The sequence below is a fragment of the Chiloscyllium punctatum genome, chromosome 6 (assembly GCF_047496795.1).
Source record: "Chiloscyllium punctatum isolate Juve2018m chromosome 6, sChiPun1.3, whole genome shotgun sequence".
NCBI classification, from domain to species: domain Eukaryota; kingdom Metazoa; phylum Chordata; class Chondrichthyes; order Orectolobiformes; family Hemiscylliidae; genus Chiloscyllium; species Chiloscyllium punctatum.
Genome location: NC_092744.1, coordinates 6,896,869 through 6,916,193, shown reverse-complemented (window position 1 = coordinate 6,916,193; position 19,325 = coordinate 6,896,869). Strand labels below are relative to the sequence as shown.

Here is a 19,325-nt window from a genome sequence, read left to right as displayed (position 1 = left end):
CATTTCCAGCTACCTGCCACACGCACCCCCCCCCCCCCCCCACCCCAGCCCTACCCCCTCCCATTTATCTCTTAGCCCCCTTGGCCCACAAGCCTCATTCCTGATAATGCCCGAAACATTGACTCTCCTGCTCCTTGGATGCTGCCTGACCAGCTGTGTCTTTTTAGCACCACACTCTTTAATTTGGAAAGACAGGGTTTGATTAGGAGCAGTCAGCATGGCTTTGTGCATGGGAGATCGTGCTTCACAAATTTTTTAGAGTTCTTTGATGAAGCGACCAGGAAAGTTGACGAGGACAGAGTGGTAGATAGACATAGTCCATGTGGATTTCAGTAGGGCCTTTGATAAGGTTCCACAGGGTAGGCTATTCTGGAAAGTTAGATCAGAATGAATCCAGGGACAGCTGGTAAATTGTATACACAATTGGCTTGATGATAGGAAGCACAGGGTAGTAGTGGAAGGATACTTGTCAGACTGGAAGCCTGTGACTAGCAGACTGCCTCAAGGGTCAGTGTGGGGCCCATTACTGTTTGTTATCTATATCAATGATTTGGATGAGAATGGACAAGGCATGATTAGTAAGTTTGCAAATGACACTAAAATAGGCAGTATTGTGGACAGTAAGGAAGGTTGTCAGAAATTGCAGCAGGTCCTTGATCAGCTGGGGAAGTGGGCTAAAAAATGGCAAATGGAGTTTAATATAGGTAAGTTTGAGGTCTTGAATTTTGGAAAGTCAAATCAAGGTAGGAGTTTCATGGTGAATGTTAGGGCATTAGGGAGTGTAGTGGAACAGAGGAATCTTGGAATTCAGGTGCATGGTTCTCGGAAGGTGGAGTCACAGATAGACAGGACAATGAAGTCGGCTTTTGGCATACTGGCCTTCATCAGTTAGGGCACCAAGTATCAAAGTTTGGAAGTTATGCTGCAGTTGTACAGTAGGCTGGTGAGGTCGCACTTGGAGAATTGTTTATGTGCAGGTGCTGCTGTTGGATTGGAGTGGACAAAGTTAAAAAAACACACATCACCAGGTCATTGTCCAACAGATTTATTTGGAAGTACACGCTTTCAGAGCACTGCCCCTTCATCATAGCTACCTGACGAAGGAGCAGCGCTTCAAAAGCTTGTACATCCAAAGAAACCTGTTGGACTATAACCTGGTGATGTGCAATTTTTAATTTAGAGAATTGTGTTCAGTTTTGGTTACCTTGTTATAGGAAGAATGTTATTAAGCTGGAAAGAGTGCAGACGAAATTTACAAGAATATTGCTAGGACTCAACGGTCTGTGTTATAGGGAGAGGTTGGTCAAGCTAGCACATTTTCTTAAGAGCGTAGGAGCCTGGGGGGGGAGCTCTTATAGCAGGATAAGTGGATAGGGTAAGTGCACTCAGCCTTCTTCCCAGGGTTGGGGAATCATGGAGTAGAGAGCATCAGTTTAAGGTTAGAGGGGAAAGAATAAAAGGGAACCTGAGGGGCAACTTTTTTTTACATGGAGGATGGTATGCCCATGGAATGAGCTGCCAGCAGAAGTTGTTGAGGCTGGTACATTAACAACATTTATGGACAAATACATGGATAGGTGAGATTTAGAGGGATATGGGCCAAGTGCAGGGAGATGGTGTTAGCATAGGTGGACATTTTGGTCGGCATGGACTAGTTTGGGCCAAAGGGCCTGTCTCTGTGCTGTAGGATTCTATGACTGTGCGCCAAAAATGGAGGGGGAGAGGCAGTGAAATAAGCAATCTCTCTAAGTAGATAATAGAACTAAGTACAGCTGTTAAAATTGGATTAAAAAATGCAGCGAAAATTGAAGCATCATAATGGACAGCAGGTGCTGGGGAGGCACAAATGATCAAGAAAGAAACATAAAAGGTGCATAAGCACAATCAATAAGATAAACACAGGATGCAAAAGTTACTGAAAGAGAAAAATATGAGAAAAAATACAGATGAAGTCAAGAAAAAGTATCAAGAAGCAGACTTTAAATGTTTGAGGTGTTAAATGCAAGGTACAACAGGTTAATTGTTAAGCCATTGTGGTCTCTGTCATGTGCCTGCAAGAACACAGCAGTGTCAGTTTTGATGCACAGTAGGGAAACTAAATAAAGATTTTGTGCTTCCTTGCAGTTGTACAATTTGTATGAAATTTTCTGATGTGTTAATAATTTTCTTCATTTGCTTGTGGTCAGCTTCCTTGATATTTTCTTTGAATGATCCAGGCAAAATACAGACAAAGAGTCAAAGTTTTGACACAGTAGGGAATATGGAGCCCAGATTTAATAAATCACATTAGACGTAATATTGAGGGATAGGAGAAGGGAAAAGTATATCCGTTTATATATGAATCCACACAACTATCCTGTGTTTGTTATATATTTGTTGATTTCACTATGATTGAATGTTAATGCTTATATTTTGGGTATTTTACATCACTTCTCTCTAACATTTGTACCTAAATTCCACCTCCACGAGGCTCAGTTCCTTCAAATCTGCGCTGAGTTCAAAAGCTCTTAGTATAGGATCCTCCTCTGTCAGCATGATCAACGATGGACTAGACAGGCAGCGGTAGATATCAAGACGGAACCTACAAAAAAAAAAATTCTGTACTTCACTGCATTCTGCATATTGTTTATTCCCAAACATTATTCCAATTTTGAACATCTGATATTTACAGCTTCATGAGACTTTGTCACTTGCAAAGTATTTTTCACAACGCCAATGCACGGCAAACACTGTATATAATTATCATGCAGGTTCATTTAGAGTCATAGAGATGTACAGCACAGAAACAGACCTTTCAGTCCAACTCATCCATGCCAACCAGATATCCTAAATTAATCTAGTCCCATTTGCCAGCACTTAGCCCATATCCCTCTAAACCCTGCCTATTCATATACCCACCCAGATGCCTTTTAAATGCTGTAATTGTACCAGCCTCCACCACTTCCTCTGGGAAACTCATTCCATACGCACACCATCCTTTGTATGAAAACATTGCCCCTTAGGTCTCTTAAATCTTTCCACTCTCACCTTGAACAATGCCCCCGAGCTCTGGACTCCTCCAACCCAACGAAAAGAACTTGTCTATTTACCCTATCTATGCCCCTCATGATTTTATAAGGTTACTCCTCAGCCTTGAGGACCGCTCCCAGGAACACAGCCCTAGCCTATTCATGATGTGGAAGTGCTGGTATTAGACTGGGGTAGACCAAGTTAAAAATCACACAACACCAGGTTATAGTCTAACAGGATTATCCCAGCTCCCAGCCCTGCCGAGTTTTCACCATCCCTCCAGACCGCCTCCTCATTGAGGACAAACGGTCAGTCCTCAGCAAAGGACTCACCTCCATCCCCCTGCGTCCACGCATCAATGAATTTAATACACGCCGTTATGTTGAACAATTCTTCCGTCGCCTCCACCTCCGAGCTTACTTTCACAATCAGGATTCCCGCCCACCTTCCGGGGACCCCTTCGCCCACCTCCAACACGCTGCATCCACCTGGACACCCCGTGCTGGCCTATTACCTGCCCTCGACCTCTTCATTTCCAACTGCCGCCGGGACATTAACCGCCTCAACCTGTCGTCCCCCCTCCCCTACTCCAACCTCTCACTCTCACAACGTGCAGCCCTCCAATCCCTCTGCTCCAATCCCAACCTCACCATCAAGCCAGCGGATAAAGGGGGCGCAGTGATAGTCTGGTGCACTGACCTCTACGCCGCTGAAGCCAAACGTCAACTCGAGGACACCTCTTCCTACTGCCCCCTCGACCATGACCCCACCCCCCATCACCAAACCACCATCTCCCAGACCATACAGAACCTCATCACCTCAGGAGATCTCCCACCCACAGCTTCCAACCTTATAGACCGGGAACCCCGCACTGCCCGGTTCTACCTCCTTCCCAAGATCCACAAGCCTGACCACCCTGGCCAACCCATTGTCTCAGCATGCTCCTGGCCCACTGAACTCATCTCTACCTACCTCGACACTGTCCTATCCCCCCTAGTCCGGGAACTCCCCACATACGTTCAAGACACCATCCACCTCCTCCAAGACTTCCGTTTCCCCGGCCCCCAACGCCTCATCTTCACCATGGATATCCAATCCTCTACACCTCCATCCGCCATGACCAGGGCCTCCAAGCCCTCCGTTTTTTCCTCTCCAGACATCCCTAACAGTACCCTTCCACCGACACTCTCATTCGTTTGGCTGAACTGGTCCTCACCCTTAACAATTTCTCCTTCAAATCCACCCACTTCCTCCAGACCAAAGGGGGAGCCATGGGCACACGTATGGGCCCCAGCTATGCCTGTCTCTTTGTTGGCTACGTAGAACAGTTAATCTTTCGTAATTACACCGGCACCACTCCCCACCTCTTCCTCCGCTACACTGATGACTGCATTGGCGCCACCTCGTGCTCCTGCGAGGAGGTTGAGCAATTCATCAACTTCATCAACACATTCCACCCTGACCTTAAATTTACCTGGACCATCTCTGACACCTCCCTCCCCTTCCTGGACCTCTCCATCTCCAGTAATGACGATCGACTTGACACAGACATTTTTTTTTTTTACAAACCCACCGACTCGCACAGCTACCTGAATTACACCTCTTCCCACCCTACCTCTTGCAAAAATGCCATCCCGTATTCCCAATTCCTCCGCCACATCTGCTCCCAGGAGGACCAGTTCCACCATAGAACACACCAGATGGCCTCCTTCTTTAGAGATCGCAATTTCTCTTCCCACATGGTTAAAGATGCCCTCCAACGCATCTCGTCCATTTCCCGCACCTCCGCCCTCAGACCCCACCCCTCCAACTGTAACAAGGACAGAACGCTCCTGGTGCTCACCTTCCACCCTACCAACTTTTGCATAAATCAAATCATCCGCCGACATTTCCGCCACCTCCAAAAAGACCCCACCACCAGGGATATATTTCCCTCCCCACCGCTTTCCGCAAAGACCGTTCCCTCCGTGACTACCTGGTCAGGTCCACGCCCCCCCTACAACCCACCCTCCCATCCTGGCACCTTCCCCTGCAACCACAGGAACTGTAAAACCTGTGCTCACACCTCCTCCCTCACCTCTATCCAAGGCCCTAAAGGAGCCTTCCACATCCAAAGTTTTACCTGCATATCCACTAATATCATTTATAGTATCCGTTGCTCCCAATGTGGTCTCCTCTACATTAGGGAGACTGGGCGCTTCCTAGCAAAGTGCTTTAAGGAACATCTCCGAGACACCCGCACCAATCAACCACACCGCCCCGTGGCCCAACATTTCAACTCCCCCTCCCACTCTGCCGAGGACATGGAGGTCCTGGGCCTCCTCCACCTCCGCTCCCTCACCACCAGACGCCTAGAGGAAGAACGCCTCATCTTCCGCCTTGGAACACTTCAACCCCAGGCCATCAATGTGGACTTCAACAGTTTCCTCATTTCCCCTTCCCCCACCTCACCCTAGTTCTAAACTTCCAGCTCAGCACTGTCCCCATGACTTGTCCTACCTGCCTATCTCCTTTTCCACCTATCCGCTCCACCCTCTCCTCCCTGACCTATCACCTTCATCCCCTCCCCCACTCACCCATTGCACTCTATGCTACTTTCTCCCCACCCCGACCCTCCTCTAGCTTATCTCTCCACGCTTCAGGCTCACTGCCTTTATTCCTGATGAAGGGCTTTTGCCTGAAACGTAGATTTCGCTGCTGCTTGGATGCTGCCTGAACTCTGTGCTCTTCCAGCACCACTAATCCAGAATCTGGTTTCCAGCATCTGCAGTCATTGTTTTTACCTCCAGGATTATTTGGAGGTACAAACTTGCAGAGCGCAGCTTCTTCATCAGCTAGCTAGTGGGGCAGGGTCATAGAACACAGAATTTGTAATAAAAGTTCAAAGTGCCACACAACTGATCCGATGTATGAACAAACCTAGATTGTTGTTAAGTCTTTAAACACTTAGAAAGGGGATGCAGGTTTAAATTGATTAATATGTAAATCGCGGAACTCTTTTTAAGTCACAGTCCCAAGACAAAGGTTTTATAAAAGAAAAGGTGACATCTCAGCTCAGACATGCATGAAAGGTGTAAGGTTAGAGTCTGTATCCCAACCTTCAGTCAGACTGGCTCTAATTCCAAAGTAGGAATTTATTGAACAGACGATGCTCAACTCATCGATCGCCAGTTCCGATGTGCCACAGCGAGAAACCGTATTGACCATTTCAGGAGACAGACACAGAATACGACTGATAGGATACTCTTCATCGTCCAGTACTTCCTAGGAGCGGAGAAACAACGCCATGTTCTTTATCACATGAACTGACTGCCTACTGATTGTGTACTTTTTGAACAAAGTAGAATGTATCTGCAAATACAAATTTACCCCATAGACATGTGTGTGTGTGTGTGTGTGTGCACACGCGCCCATATGTGGGAGAGAGAGAGAGAGAGAGAGAGAGAGAGAGAAAGTGTGTGATTGCACATGTAAGAGTGCGTGCGCACATGCTTGACAGTGCATGCATACGAGTGTGATGGAGTATATGCCTGAGAGGGTGTGTGTGAGTATATGTATGTGTTTGAGAGAGAGCATGTGTATGAGAGGCTCTGGGATCATGTGTGAGTGTGATCACGTGTGTATGAGTGCTTGTGTGAGAGTGTACAGTGTGGAGGGGTCACCTGTAGTGTGACATGAACCCAAGATCGCAGTTGAGGCCATTCTCATGGGTACTGAACATGACTATCAGCCTCTGCTCGGCCACTCTACATTTCTGTGTATCCCAAAGTCCACCTTGGAGGACGGTCACCAGAAGATCCAAAGCCAAATATCCCTGACCGCTGAAGTGTTCCATGACTGGGAGGGAACATCCTTGTCAAGGCGACTGTTGCACCGCGTCCATTCATCCGTTGTCGTAGCATCTGCTTGGTCTTGCCAATATACCATGACTCGGGGCATCCTTGGCTGCAGCGTATGAGATATACAACGTCGGCTGTGTTGTGAGTACCTGCCGCGCTCGTAGAGGGTGGTGTCCCCATGTGTAATGGTAGTATCCATGTCAACACTCTGACATGTCTTGCAGTGGTTGCTATGACAGTGTTGTATGGTGCTGTGATCAATGTTGTCCTGAAAGCTGGGCATTTTGCTGCGAACAATGATCTGTTTACGGTTTGGTGGTTGTGTAAAGGCGAGAAGTGGAGGTGTAAGGGAAGATCTTGGTGAGTGCTCATCCTCATTGATAATGCAAAGAGCATGGCATCATTTCTCCGCTCCCAATACTGGACAATGAAGGATATCCTATTGGTCGTATCCTCTGTCTGTCTCCTGAGGTGGTCACAATGGTTTCTCACTGTGGCACGTCGGAACTGGTGATCGATGAGTTGAGCATCGTTTGTTCAATACATTGCATTAGCTGTATGACATTAAGATCTTTTACTCTAAATACTGTATCCTATGATCCTGCCCCCCTAGCTACCTGATGAAGGAGCAGCACTCTGAAAGCTTGTACCTCCAAATAAACCTGTTGGGACTGTAATCTGGTATTGTGTGATTTTTTTACTTTTCCAGCCTATTCAACCTCTCCCTATAGTTCAAATCCTCCAACCCTGCCAACATCCTTGTAAATCTTTTCTGAATCCTTTAGTTTTACAACATCCTTCCTATAGTAGGGAGTCCAGAATTGTACACAATATTCCAACAGTGGCCTAACCAATGTCCTGTACAGCTGCAACATGACCTCCCAACTCCTACACTCAATACTCTGACCAATAAAGGAAAGCACACTAAATGCCTTCTTCACCAACCTATTTACCCGAGACCTTACTTTCAAGGAACTATGAACCTGCACTCCAAGGTCCTTTCATTCAACAACACTCCCCAGGACCTCATCATTAAGTGTATAAGTTCGATCCTGATTTGCCTTTCCAAAATGCAGCACCTGACATTTATCTAAATTAAACTCCTCGGCTCATTGACCCATCTGATCATGATCCCATTGTACTCTGAGGTAACTTTCTTCACCGTCCACATTTCTATTTTAAGACGTGGAATAGTAGATAAATTATTAACATTCAGCACTGTGATCATATGCAGTAAACCTGGATAACTTTGATAAATGGCAATTTACATTTACACCACACAATGCCAGGCAATGACCACCTCAAAGACAGAACCTCCTATATCCCTTGACATTCAATGGTGTAGCCATCACCAAATCCCCCAATACCAACATCCTGGTGGATGTTGGTATTGACCAGAAATTGAAATGGAGCAAGACAAGAGCAGGTCAGAGACTTGGAATTCTTTCCTGTAAATCACCTCCTGACTCCCCAAAGCATGTCCCACCATCTACAAGGCACAAGGCAGGAACGTGATGGAATACTCTCCACTTGCCTGGATGGATACTACTGCAACAATATTAAAGAGGTTTGATGCCATTTGGGACAAAGCAGCCCACTTCATTGACACCACATCTACAAACATTCACTCCCTCCACCCAGACTCGATGGCAGCAGTGTGTGCCATTTTCAAGATACACAGCAGAAATTCAGCAAGATTTCTTAGACAGCACTTTTCAAATCCACAACCACTACCACCTAGAGGTTCAGGGGCAGCAGACTGATTCAGGAACAAATTTGTTGCAAGTTCCTCTCTCAGACATACAGTATCCAACTGGGAGCCATATCACTATTCTTTCAATGTCACTGAGTCAACAAGTTCAAATTCTTTTGCTAACAGCATGGTATGTATCCTTATATCTCAAGAACTGCAGTGGCTCAAGGATTTAACTCACCACCACTTGCTCCAGGGCAATTAGGAATGGGAAATAAACTCTGGCTTGGCCAGAAATGCCCACATCCCATGAACAGACTTTTATAAACTTAACTAGATATTGGGCCCTATATTTCAGATTTTTCAAATCCAAGTGGTCTAATGCTGAACAAATTACAATCTGGCCAAGTATTTGTCTTAATATCTTCTTTTCCCTTTCTGTGCAGAAACAAACTTTGGAGATTCTAGCTGACTATACTGATCCACACATTATGGTTTATTCCTACACTATTATAGAAAATTTTGTTTGAAATACTGGTCTCCACATCTAGCAGAACCTCAGTGAAGCCCTCTACACAAATACCTTTATGAAACCATGTACTTAATCTTCCACAGTGAAACTTTGAAAGTCAAATGCAGTTTTCAGAATTCAAAGACACCTCATGAAGGACAAATGAAGAAGATCCCTAGCTTCAATCTCCCACAATGCTTTGACTTCAACACAGGGGCATGATTAAGAAGTTTGCAGCTGATACTAAAATTGGTAAAAACTGGTCCCACACCATTCTGACTTGGAAAAATATTGCCATTCCTTCACATTGCTGGGTCAGAACCCTGGAATTCACTCCTTAATAGCACTGTGGGTCTACCTACAGCATGTGAATTACAGCGGTTCCAGTGATTGTAGCTCACCACAACCTTCTCAAGGATTACCAGGGATGGGCAATAAATGCTGGCCAGTACCAAAGTCCATGTCCCAGAAAATCACAGAAATTGAGAATTTTAGCCATGAGGAAATGTGGGATAGGCTGGAGTTGTTTACTTTGAATAGAGGAGGCTGAAGGGAAATCTGACTGTGCATTACACTATTGAATGTCAACCCTATCCACAACCATAGTTACATGATTCGCCAGAACACTGGCCCCAGCATAGCCTAAATAAAGGGGTCTAGATTAGAGTGGTGCTGGAAAAGCACAGCAGGTCAGGCAGCATCCGAGGAGCAGGAAAATCGATGTTTTGGGCAAAAGCCCTTCACCAGGAATAGAGGCAGGGTGCCTGCAAAAAACAGTATTGCCTCACTATACTTTTCCCAATTAATACTATATTTTTCTTTTCTCCAACTCAACTCAAAGGTAGAAGACAGAAGGTGGTGGTGGAGGGTTGTTTGTGGAGTGTTCTGGATCCTCTACTTTTTGTCATTTACATAAATGATTTGGATGCGAGCATAAGAGGACAGTTAGTAAGTTTGCAGATGACACCAAAATTGGAGGTGTAGCAGACAGCAAAGAGGGTTACCTCAGAATCTGGACCAGATGGGCCAATGGGCTGAGAAGTAGCAGATGGAGTTTAATTCAGATAAATACGAGGTGCTGTATTTTGGGAAAGCAAATCTTAGCAGGACTTATACACTTAATGGTAAGGTCCTAGGGAGTGTTGCTGAACAAAGAGACCTTGGAGTGCAGATTCCTAGCTCCTTGAAAGAGGAGTCGCAGGTAGATAGGATAGTGAAGGCGGCGTTTGGTATGCTTTCCTTTATTGGTCAGAGTATTGAGTACAGCAGTTGGGAGGTCATGTTGCGGCTGTACAGGACATTGGTTAGGCCACTGTTGGAATACTGCGTACAATTCTGGTCTCCTTCCTATCGGAACGATGTTGTGAAACTTGAAAGGGTTCAGAAAAGATTTACAAGGATGTTGCCAGGGTTGGAGGATCTGAGCTACAGGGAGAGGCTGAACAGGCTGGGGCTGTTTTCCCTGCAGTGTTGGAGGCGGAGGAGTGACCTTATAGAGGCTTACAAAATTATAAGGGGCATGGATAGGATAAATTGACAAAGTCTTTTCCTTGGGGTCGGGTAGTCCAGAACTAGAGGGCATAGGTTTAGGGTGAGAGGGGAAAGATATAAAAGAGACCTAAGAGGCAACATTTTCACGCAGAGGGTGGTACGTGTATGGAATGAGCTGCCAGAGGATGTGGTGGAGGTTGGTACAATTGCAACATTTAAGAGGCATTTGGATGGATATATGAATAGGAAGGGTTTGGTGGGATATGGGATGGGCGCTGGCAGGTGGGACTAGATTGGGTTGGGATATCTGGTCAGCGTGGACGGGTTGGACCGAAGGGTCTGTTTCCATGCTGTACATCTCCATGACTCTAACTTAAGATCACCTCTCATTCTTCTAAATACAAATATAGTCACAACCTGCTCAACAATTCCATTCAAGAAAACTCTTTATTCCACAAAGCTTTTCTGAACTGCTTCCAGCGCAATTTTATCCCTCCTTAAATAAACAGAGCAGAAAGATTCATTGTACGGAGAATAGGATCTCATTAACATCTTGTACAGTTTTGAGAAAACTTGCCTACTTTTGTGTTCTATTTCCTTTCTAATAAAAGCCAAAATTCCATTTGTCTTTCTAATTATTTGCTCCATCGCAATTCAGTTCCAAAAACATGACATAATCATAGATCACGTGGGAAACTGCCAATTTCCCAATTCATAGCACTCATTATAGGGATCAGTTAACTGAACAACTCGTTTGTGATGCAGAGTGAAGCCAACAGTATGGGTTCAATTCCCAGCTGAGGTTACCATGAAGGATTCTCCTTCTCAACCTCTCCCCTCAAGTGAGGCATGGGAACCCTCAGGTTAAACCCCACTAGTGTCTCTGCAATGAGAAAGAAGCCCTATGGTCTAATTAGACTGTGGCAATTTTACTTTTTTCTAACACTCTATTAAGAAACAATATTACAAACCTCTTCTAACTTACATTAATTCTGTGGCTTTAAAGATGGCCTGATGGAGAGCAAACACAAATTATGAATATAGATCCTTACAATTCGGAAGGATGACATTCAGCCAATTATGCCTGTGCCAGCTCTTTAAAAGAGGATCCAATTACTGCTGCACTTAATGAATATTACTTCACAGAATGTGTACATTCTTGGCAAAGCTCGAATGAGTTGGCCATTCTTAGTTGCCCTTGAACTACTTAAAACCAAATGGTTAAGGTATTCCACAATAATGCAGAATGGGATGGTGACGGCCTAGTGGTATTATCACTGCACTGTTAATCCAGAGACTAGGTAATGTTCTGGAGACCCAGGCCTGAATCCCACCATGGCAGATAATGGATTTTGAATTCAATTTTTAAAAATCTAGAATTAAGAGTCCAATAATGACCATTGTCAATTGTCAGGAAACCCCTATCTGGTTCTCTAATGCCCTTTAAGGAAGCAAACTGTCATCCTCACCTGGTCCAGCTTACATGTGACTCCAGACCCACAGCAATAGGATTGACTCATAATTTCCCTTTGGACAGTTAGGCAGGGGCAATAAATGCTGGCCTAACTAGTGACTCCTTTATCCCGTGAAGGAAGAAACAAACAAAATGTTAGATAGGAAGTTCCAGGATTTTGACCCAATGACATGTCAGGAGGATATGCAACTTGGAAGGAAACTTGAAGCTGTTTTATCACCTGTTACCATGTTTGTGAGGTGTTGTCAAGAAGCCTTTGGGAATTGTCTCCTCCTTCTCCATATCTGTTTTCATTCTACAAGTATTTATCCAATTATCTTTTTGAAGTGATTACTGATTCTGCTTCTTCCACTTACCCAAGAAGTGCATACTTCAGATTTGCTTTTAACTGTGTCCAAATTACTTCTACATACACGTGAAATTTAAAATATGTATCTAATATAACTGTGACAATTAGAAATCTAAACACATTCGTTATATCTTAATATGTTTTACTAACCTAGAATGGCGTAGGCTATCCTTCTTGTTCTTTGCATTACACAGTGTGCATTCACATCCTACTGCATGTGGTCTTGGTAGTGAGAGGTCCTGTTTGAGTAACATGGTCAGGATCTCATAGTTATTACGATGAGCAGCAAGGATAACAGGAGCCACATCCATTGTAGTTGAGTATTCGGGATTCTGAATTCTCTGCATTAATTTCTATTTGGACAAGTTCCAACAAAAGACAGAGAGCAAAATTAATAAAGTGCATAATTGTAAACGAGTACATAACAGTCAAGGATTTATTATGTTTAATGGATTTTGTGATCAACTGAATTGTCTGAAATATAACAAGAACAGGTTAGAAGCCTTGATTAACTTCTTGACAGAGAAAGATTAGAACACTGAGCTTTGAAAGAGTGAAATGCACAACAGGACAGGACTGTAGCTGATGCTTTTAAATTGGAAAATGTTAAATGTCAAACATTTGTATCTGCTTTAATCATAAATGTTGCTGAATAAAGTACTTGAAAAAATTGTGCAATTTACTATCGCATATTTAACAATAATCTAATGATAAGAAAAATCTTTTTAAATAAACTATGTTCAAACATACACACTTTTCATTTTTGTCACAGTTTTTAATCAAGAAATCTCCAATTTATTTGCAAGCACTACTTTCTATCTCTATTAATAATAGTCTTGAGAACCAAAATGAAGAAGGTAAAAACAATGACTGCAGATGCTGGAAACCAGATTCCGGATTAGTGGTGCTGGAAGAGCACAGCAGTTCAGGCAGCAACCGAGGAGCAGTAAAATTCCTGATGAAGGTTTTTGCCCGAAACGTCGATTTTACTGCTCCTCGGATGCTGCCTGAACTGCTGCGCTCTTCCAGCATCACTAACCCAGAACCAAAATGAATAAGCAGGCAAGTTTGCAATATATTGTTTAACATTGTAAAACATGCAATCAAAAGATTTCAACCTTTTCAAATTATTTATTAAAATATTTCTCATTAATAAAGGTTTTATTTTTAAAATTCTATTTGCAAACGGCAGTGATTAACAATTATGTCAGTGTCATAATTCATTTTGGAAAAAGGAGAATCCAACATTTAGGAGGCTGCATTTTGCAGCTAGAAGGGCCTTTATTCAACACAGGATCTTCATGCACATTCTTTAGGGCCAGTAGGTGGGTCTCCAGGATGAGTAAATGTGTCAGGCTCAACATGACATTAAAATGGAACAGTATAGCACAGGAATAGGCCCTTCAGCCCACCATGTTTGTGCGAATCATGATGGCACTTTACATTAATCCCATCTGTCTGCACATGGTCTGTATTCCTTTATTCCCTACCTGCTCATTTGTCTGTTTAAACGTCTCTTAAGCATCGCTAACTACCATCTCCCCTGGCAGTACATTCCAGGCACAGACCACCCTCTGTGTAAAAAAAACTTACCTCGCACATCTCCTTTAAATATTCTCCCTCTCACCATAAACCTATGCTCCCTGGTTTTGGATATTTCCACCCTAGGAAAAAGACTCAATCTATCCACCCTATCCATGGCTCTCATAACTTCTCACTTCTATCAGGTCTCCCTTCAGCCTCGGATACTCGAGCAAAAACAAACCAAGTTTGTCCAACCTCTCCTTATAGCTAATATACTCCAATCCAGGCAACATCTTGGTAAACCTCTTTTGCACCTTCTCCCTAAAGTGAGGTGACCAGACTGCACAGAATACTCCAAATGTAGCATTACTAAAGTCTTATACAGGTGCAACATGATTTACCATCATGTATACTCAATGCTCCAACCAATGAAGGCAAGCATGCCATACGCTTTCTTTATCAACTTATCAACTTGCTTTGCCACTTTCACGGACAAAACTTCCAGTGCAGATCACAAAAGAAACTGTGAAATGATATTTGTGATGTCTAACCATTTTCATTGCTTGAAATGAGCAGATGAAAAGTTAAGTTTCTTGGCAAGTGTAATTCTTTAGATTTTTCTCAGACAAACATGTGCACATAGTTATAACCGCATTTACTTTCGGATAGATATACCATCCACAGTGACGTGATTTTAAAGATAATTTATCTTTAACACCTAAATGAGGTACACAAGGTGCTAATGGGGACTGATGAAGTAGTTATAGAGTGGACGTTTCCTCTTATGGGGCAATCTACAACAAAGATCACAGTTTTAGACCAAGGGGAGGTGGGCAGATTTAAAACAGAGATGGGGAGGAACTACTTCTCCCAAAGAACTGTGAATCTATGAGTTCACTACCCAAGATTGCAGTGGATGCCAGCACACTGAATAAATTTAAGGAGGAGATAGACATATTTTAATTAGTGAGAGAAAGTGAGGACTGCAGATGCTGGAGATCAGAGTCAAAAAATGTGGCGTTGGAAAAGCACAGCAGGTCAGGCAGCATTCGAGGAGCAGGAGGATCAGAAATGCGATGAAGGGCTAACGCCCGAAATGTCGATTCTCCAGCTCCTCCAATGCTGCCTGACCTGCTGTGCTTTACCAGAGTCATATTTTAATTAGTAATGTGTTAAAGGGCTATGAGGAGCAGGCACGAAAGTCGAGTTAAGAGCAAGATGAGGTCTGCTATGATTGTAATAAATGGTGGAGCAAACACAATGGGCTGAATGGCCTATTCCTGCTCCTAGTTCTTATGTAATTCAACCTATGATAGCACTGCAGCAGCAGACACAATGCAGTTTATGGAAGGGATCTTTCAAACCTCCTTAAAATTAAGATACTGTCACACTTAATAAAGGGTACGTTTGAATGGTCAAAACATAGCATAGGAAAACAATGGTCTGAAGTCACATTCTGAAATTATGACCAACACATATTTTAAGTCAGAATTGTACATATTTATCAAGTTTCTTTGCTTGAAAATGTACAATAAATCTCACAGTTTTATGGGAAAATTGGTTAAAAAGCACAAAGGACTGCTACTAATAAAAAGATACACTTCTTGACAAGGTTTTGTGGAACGTACCAGTATAAGATCTTCCATCGCCAAAGGCAGACCCAAAACACTGCATCACAATCTCCACCACATGATTTGGAGATAAGTCAAGGAGGCATATTCAAGATCTACTCCAACTGGAACAAGGATGAATCCCCATGCTGTTGGCACCAATCTGATCCTGAATATCCGTCCAGCAATTTCCAAACTGCACACCCCAAGGTGTCCAAGTTGCTATGGCAACATGTACTTTTACAAGCATAGAGTCATTGAGATGTACAGCGTGGAAACAGACCCTTCGGTTCAAGCCATCCATGCCGACCAGATATTCTAATCCAATCTAGTCCCACCTGCCAGGACCCTGCCCATATCCCTCCAAACCCTTCTCATTCATATGCCCATCCAAATGCCTCTTAAATGTTGCAAATGTACCAGCCTCCACCACTTCCTCTGGCAGCTCATTCTGAAGTTTAATCTGAATACTGATTACAGATGCTCCAATACTTTTCCTATCACACGGTTTTTCAGGAATAATCTTCCCTGCTGTTACCCACTTGCCACCAGTGTATGTTGAAAGGATGTGCAGATTGATATTCGACCTGTTTGGCATTATTATGAATGTGCGTTCCTTGCACATGGTATTGGGGGCAAAGTACTAACTTGGATTGAAAGTTGGTTGGCTGATAGGAAACAAAGAGTAGTGATAAACGGCTCCATTTCAGAATGACAGGCAGTGACCAGTGGGGTACTGCAGGGATCAGTACTGGAACCGCAGCTTTTTACAATATATGTTAATGATATAGAAGATGGTATCAGCAATAACATTAGCAAATTTGCTGATGATACTAAGCTGGGTGGCAGGGTGAAATGTGATGAGGATGTTAGGAGATTACAGGGTGACCTGGACAAGTTGGGCGAGTGGTCAGATACATGGCAGATGCCGTTTAATGTGGACAAATGTATGGTTATCCACTTTGGTGGCAAGAACAGGAAGGCAGATTACTACCTAAATGGAATCAATTTAGTTAGAGGGGCAGTACACAGAGATCTGGGTATTCTTGTACACCAGTCAATGAAGGTAAGCATGCAGGTGCAGCAGGTAGTGAAGAAGGTTAATAGCATGCTGGCCTTCATAACAAGAGGAATTGAGTATAGAAGCAAAGAGGTTCTTCTGCAGCTGTACAGGGCCCTGGTGAGACCTCACCTGGAGTACTGTGTGCAGTTCTGGTCTCCAAATTTGAGGAAAGACATTCTGGCTATTGAGGGAGTGCAGCGTAAGTTCACGAGGTCAATTCCTGGAATGGCGAGATTACCTTACACTGAAAGACGGGAGCGACTGGGCTTGTATACCCTTGAGTTTAGAAGACTGAGAGGGGATATGATTGAGACATATAAGATTATTAAAGGATTGGACACTCTGGAGGCAGGAAACATGTTTCCGCTGATGGGCGAGTGCCGAACCAGAGGACACAGCTTAAAAATACGGGGTAGACCATTTAGGACAGAGATGAGGAGAAATTTCTTCACCCAGAGAGTGGTGGCTGTGTGGAATGCTCTGCCCCAGAGGGCAGTGGAGGCCCAGTCTCTGGATTCATTTAAGAAAGAGTTGGATAGAGCTCTCAAGGATTGTGGAATCAAGGGTTATGGAGGTAAGGCAGGAAGAGGATACTGATTAGGGATGATCAGCCATGATCATATTGAATGGTGGTACAGGCTCGAAGGGCAGAATGGCCTACTCCTGCACCTATTGTCTATTGACTATTAGGTCACAGAGCTTTCGGGAGCCTTGACAATACCCATTGCACCCAAAAGCCTCTAGCACAAGAAACTTGTCCTAAAAGGATGAATCAATCTACTGCTGGAGTAGCAATTATTGAGTGAGGCAAGGATTAAAGCAGTAATATCATAACTGATCACGCACCTTTTTGAAGCTGTCACTTTGCAGTGAAAGTTCATAAATAGGCTAGGGCTGTTTTCCCTGGAGCATCGGATGTTAAGAAGTGATCTTACAGAGGTTTATAAAATCATGAGGGGCATGGATAGGGTAAATAGACAAGGTCTTTTCCGTGGGGTGGGGAGTCCAGAACTAGAGGGCACAGGTTTAGGGGGAGAGGGGAAAGATATAAAAGAAACTTAAGGGGCAACTTTTTCATACAGAGGGTGGTGCTTGTGTGGAAAGGGCTGCCAGAGGAATTGGTAGAGGCTAGCACAATTGCAATATTTAAAAAGCATGTGGATTGGTATATGAATCGGAATGATTTGGAGGGATATGGGCTGGGTACTGGCAGGTGGGACTAGACTGGGTTGGGATATCTGGTCGGCATGGATGAGTTGAACCAAAGGATTTGTTTCCATGCTGTACATCTCTATGGCTCTATAACAGAATTAGACCATTTGGCCCATCAAGTTTTCTCCGCCATTTGATCATGGCTGAAATGTTTCTCAACATTGTTACCATAGCTCCAGAGGACCATACCTCTCTTATTAGCCACAAATAGTTAATTAATGCTCAGTTTAACCTGAGGGTCACCACAGCTCAGGCAAGGGACACTGGTACAAGATTTGAACCAAGTATTGGTTTCATTTTGCATTGCAAAACAGCCATTCAGCCAACTGAGCTCAGTGACTCCCCCCCGACACCCCTACCCTTAGTCCCTGCTAACTCACTGGGACACAGTTACTACCAAACAAATGACACGACATGGAACTGTGGAGTCCCTGTTTATTGAGAAAAAATGGCTGCACAAGCAACAGAGACAGTTGTTTTGGAAAAACACCAATGTAGGTTTACTGGTGTAATTAATTGTACAGGATTTCTGTTTAGTCAACATGGCAAGTAGCAGAAACAGTACTTGTTATGTAACTGTCCAAGACCCTGTTTATTCAGCAGAGTAAGGGTTCAAGAGCTAGAGATAGTATTTGTTGTACTAACTGTATAGTGTTGCTGTTCAATCCAAAGGGAAGGATCAATCAATGGTCTGTATTTGCTGGTGTTACACAAAATCGACATTGATTCTTCTGTAAACATCTGGAACTTGAGCCAAATTAAATAAGTCAGATTTTTCCATGAATTCTACCTCATTTTTATTTATGTTGTAATCCACAAGAAAGTGATGTTAAAAAACTTGCCATTTCAGATAAACCTTTTGCTATTTGTTAATTTAGTTGCAAGTGCTTTATTAGCCATTTAGTTCACTGCAGTGCAGCCTAAGACAGAGATGAAGGTTTCCCCTTTTAGTTTGAAGCCAGTTTCAAAAACTGGCAAGTGCCATTTCCTTTGACAAGTGATGTTCTTTTTTAGAAGGACTTACTTTTCTACAGTACAGTACGCCTTTGATTGAGCACTAATAAATATAGCAAAAGCTTTTACTTTTCTTTTTAAAAAAAAGTCCAGCAGTCTGCCCTCCCAAATGACACACCACCCTCAATCAAGACGATAAAACGGCAACATCTGCCCATTGAGTTAGACCGAAGGATCTGATTCTGTGTGACTCTATGACTATGTGTACCCTTTTGTTATTTAAATCGCCATTAAGAAGCTTACAAAACAGACAGAAAACCAGTACTCAGACCACTGAAGTGCTGTTTCCTCTCTGCTTCATGCTTCCACAAAATACCTTGCTGTATCCACCCACTAACTTTGTGTGATTAGTGCACAAGTAACCCAATGCCCTCTGGATCTTTCACATTTTGAAACAAATTCCAATTTCCATTCATCGTACCAAAATGAATAAACCCATATTTCTGCACATTATATTCCACTCAGTCACCATCTCGCCTAATCACATAACCAAGTCTATACCTCTTTGTAACCTTCTGTGTCCTCCTCACAGTTTA

At 43.5% G+C, this 19,325-nt stretch overlaps 1 protein-coding gene across 5 annotated transcripts in view; it reads right to left on the bottom strand.

The window, feature by feature from the left end:
* Positions 1 to 19,325, bottom strand: part of trpc1 (transient receptor potential cation channel, subfamily C, member 1) — a 94,600-nt gene that overhangs the window by 61,040 nt on the left and 14,235 nt on the right. For 2 of the 5 annotated variants that reach the window (XM_072571976.1, XM_072571978.1), the window contains exons 4-6: positions 18,421 to 18,522; positions 12,517 to 12,719; positions 2,450 to 2,581 (exon numbers count right to left, since the gene is read on the bottom strand). In XM_072571976.1, coding sequence (XP_072428077.1) covers positions 2,450 to 2,581; positions 12,517 to 12,719; positions 18,421 to 18,522 — 437 coding nt within the window. The remainder of the gene's footprint in view (positions 1 to 2,449; positions 2,582 to 12,516; positions 12,720 to 18,420; positions 18,523 to 19,325) is intronic. The other 3 variants (XM_072571979.1, XM_072571980.1, XM_072571981.1) reach the window with 2 other exon arrangements.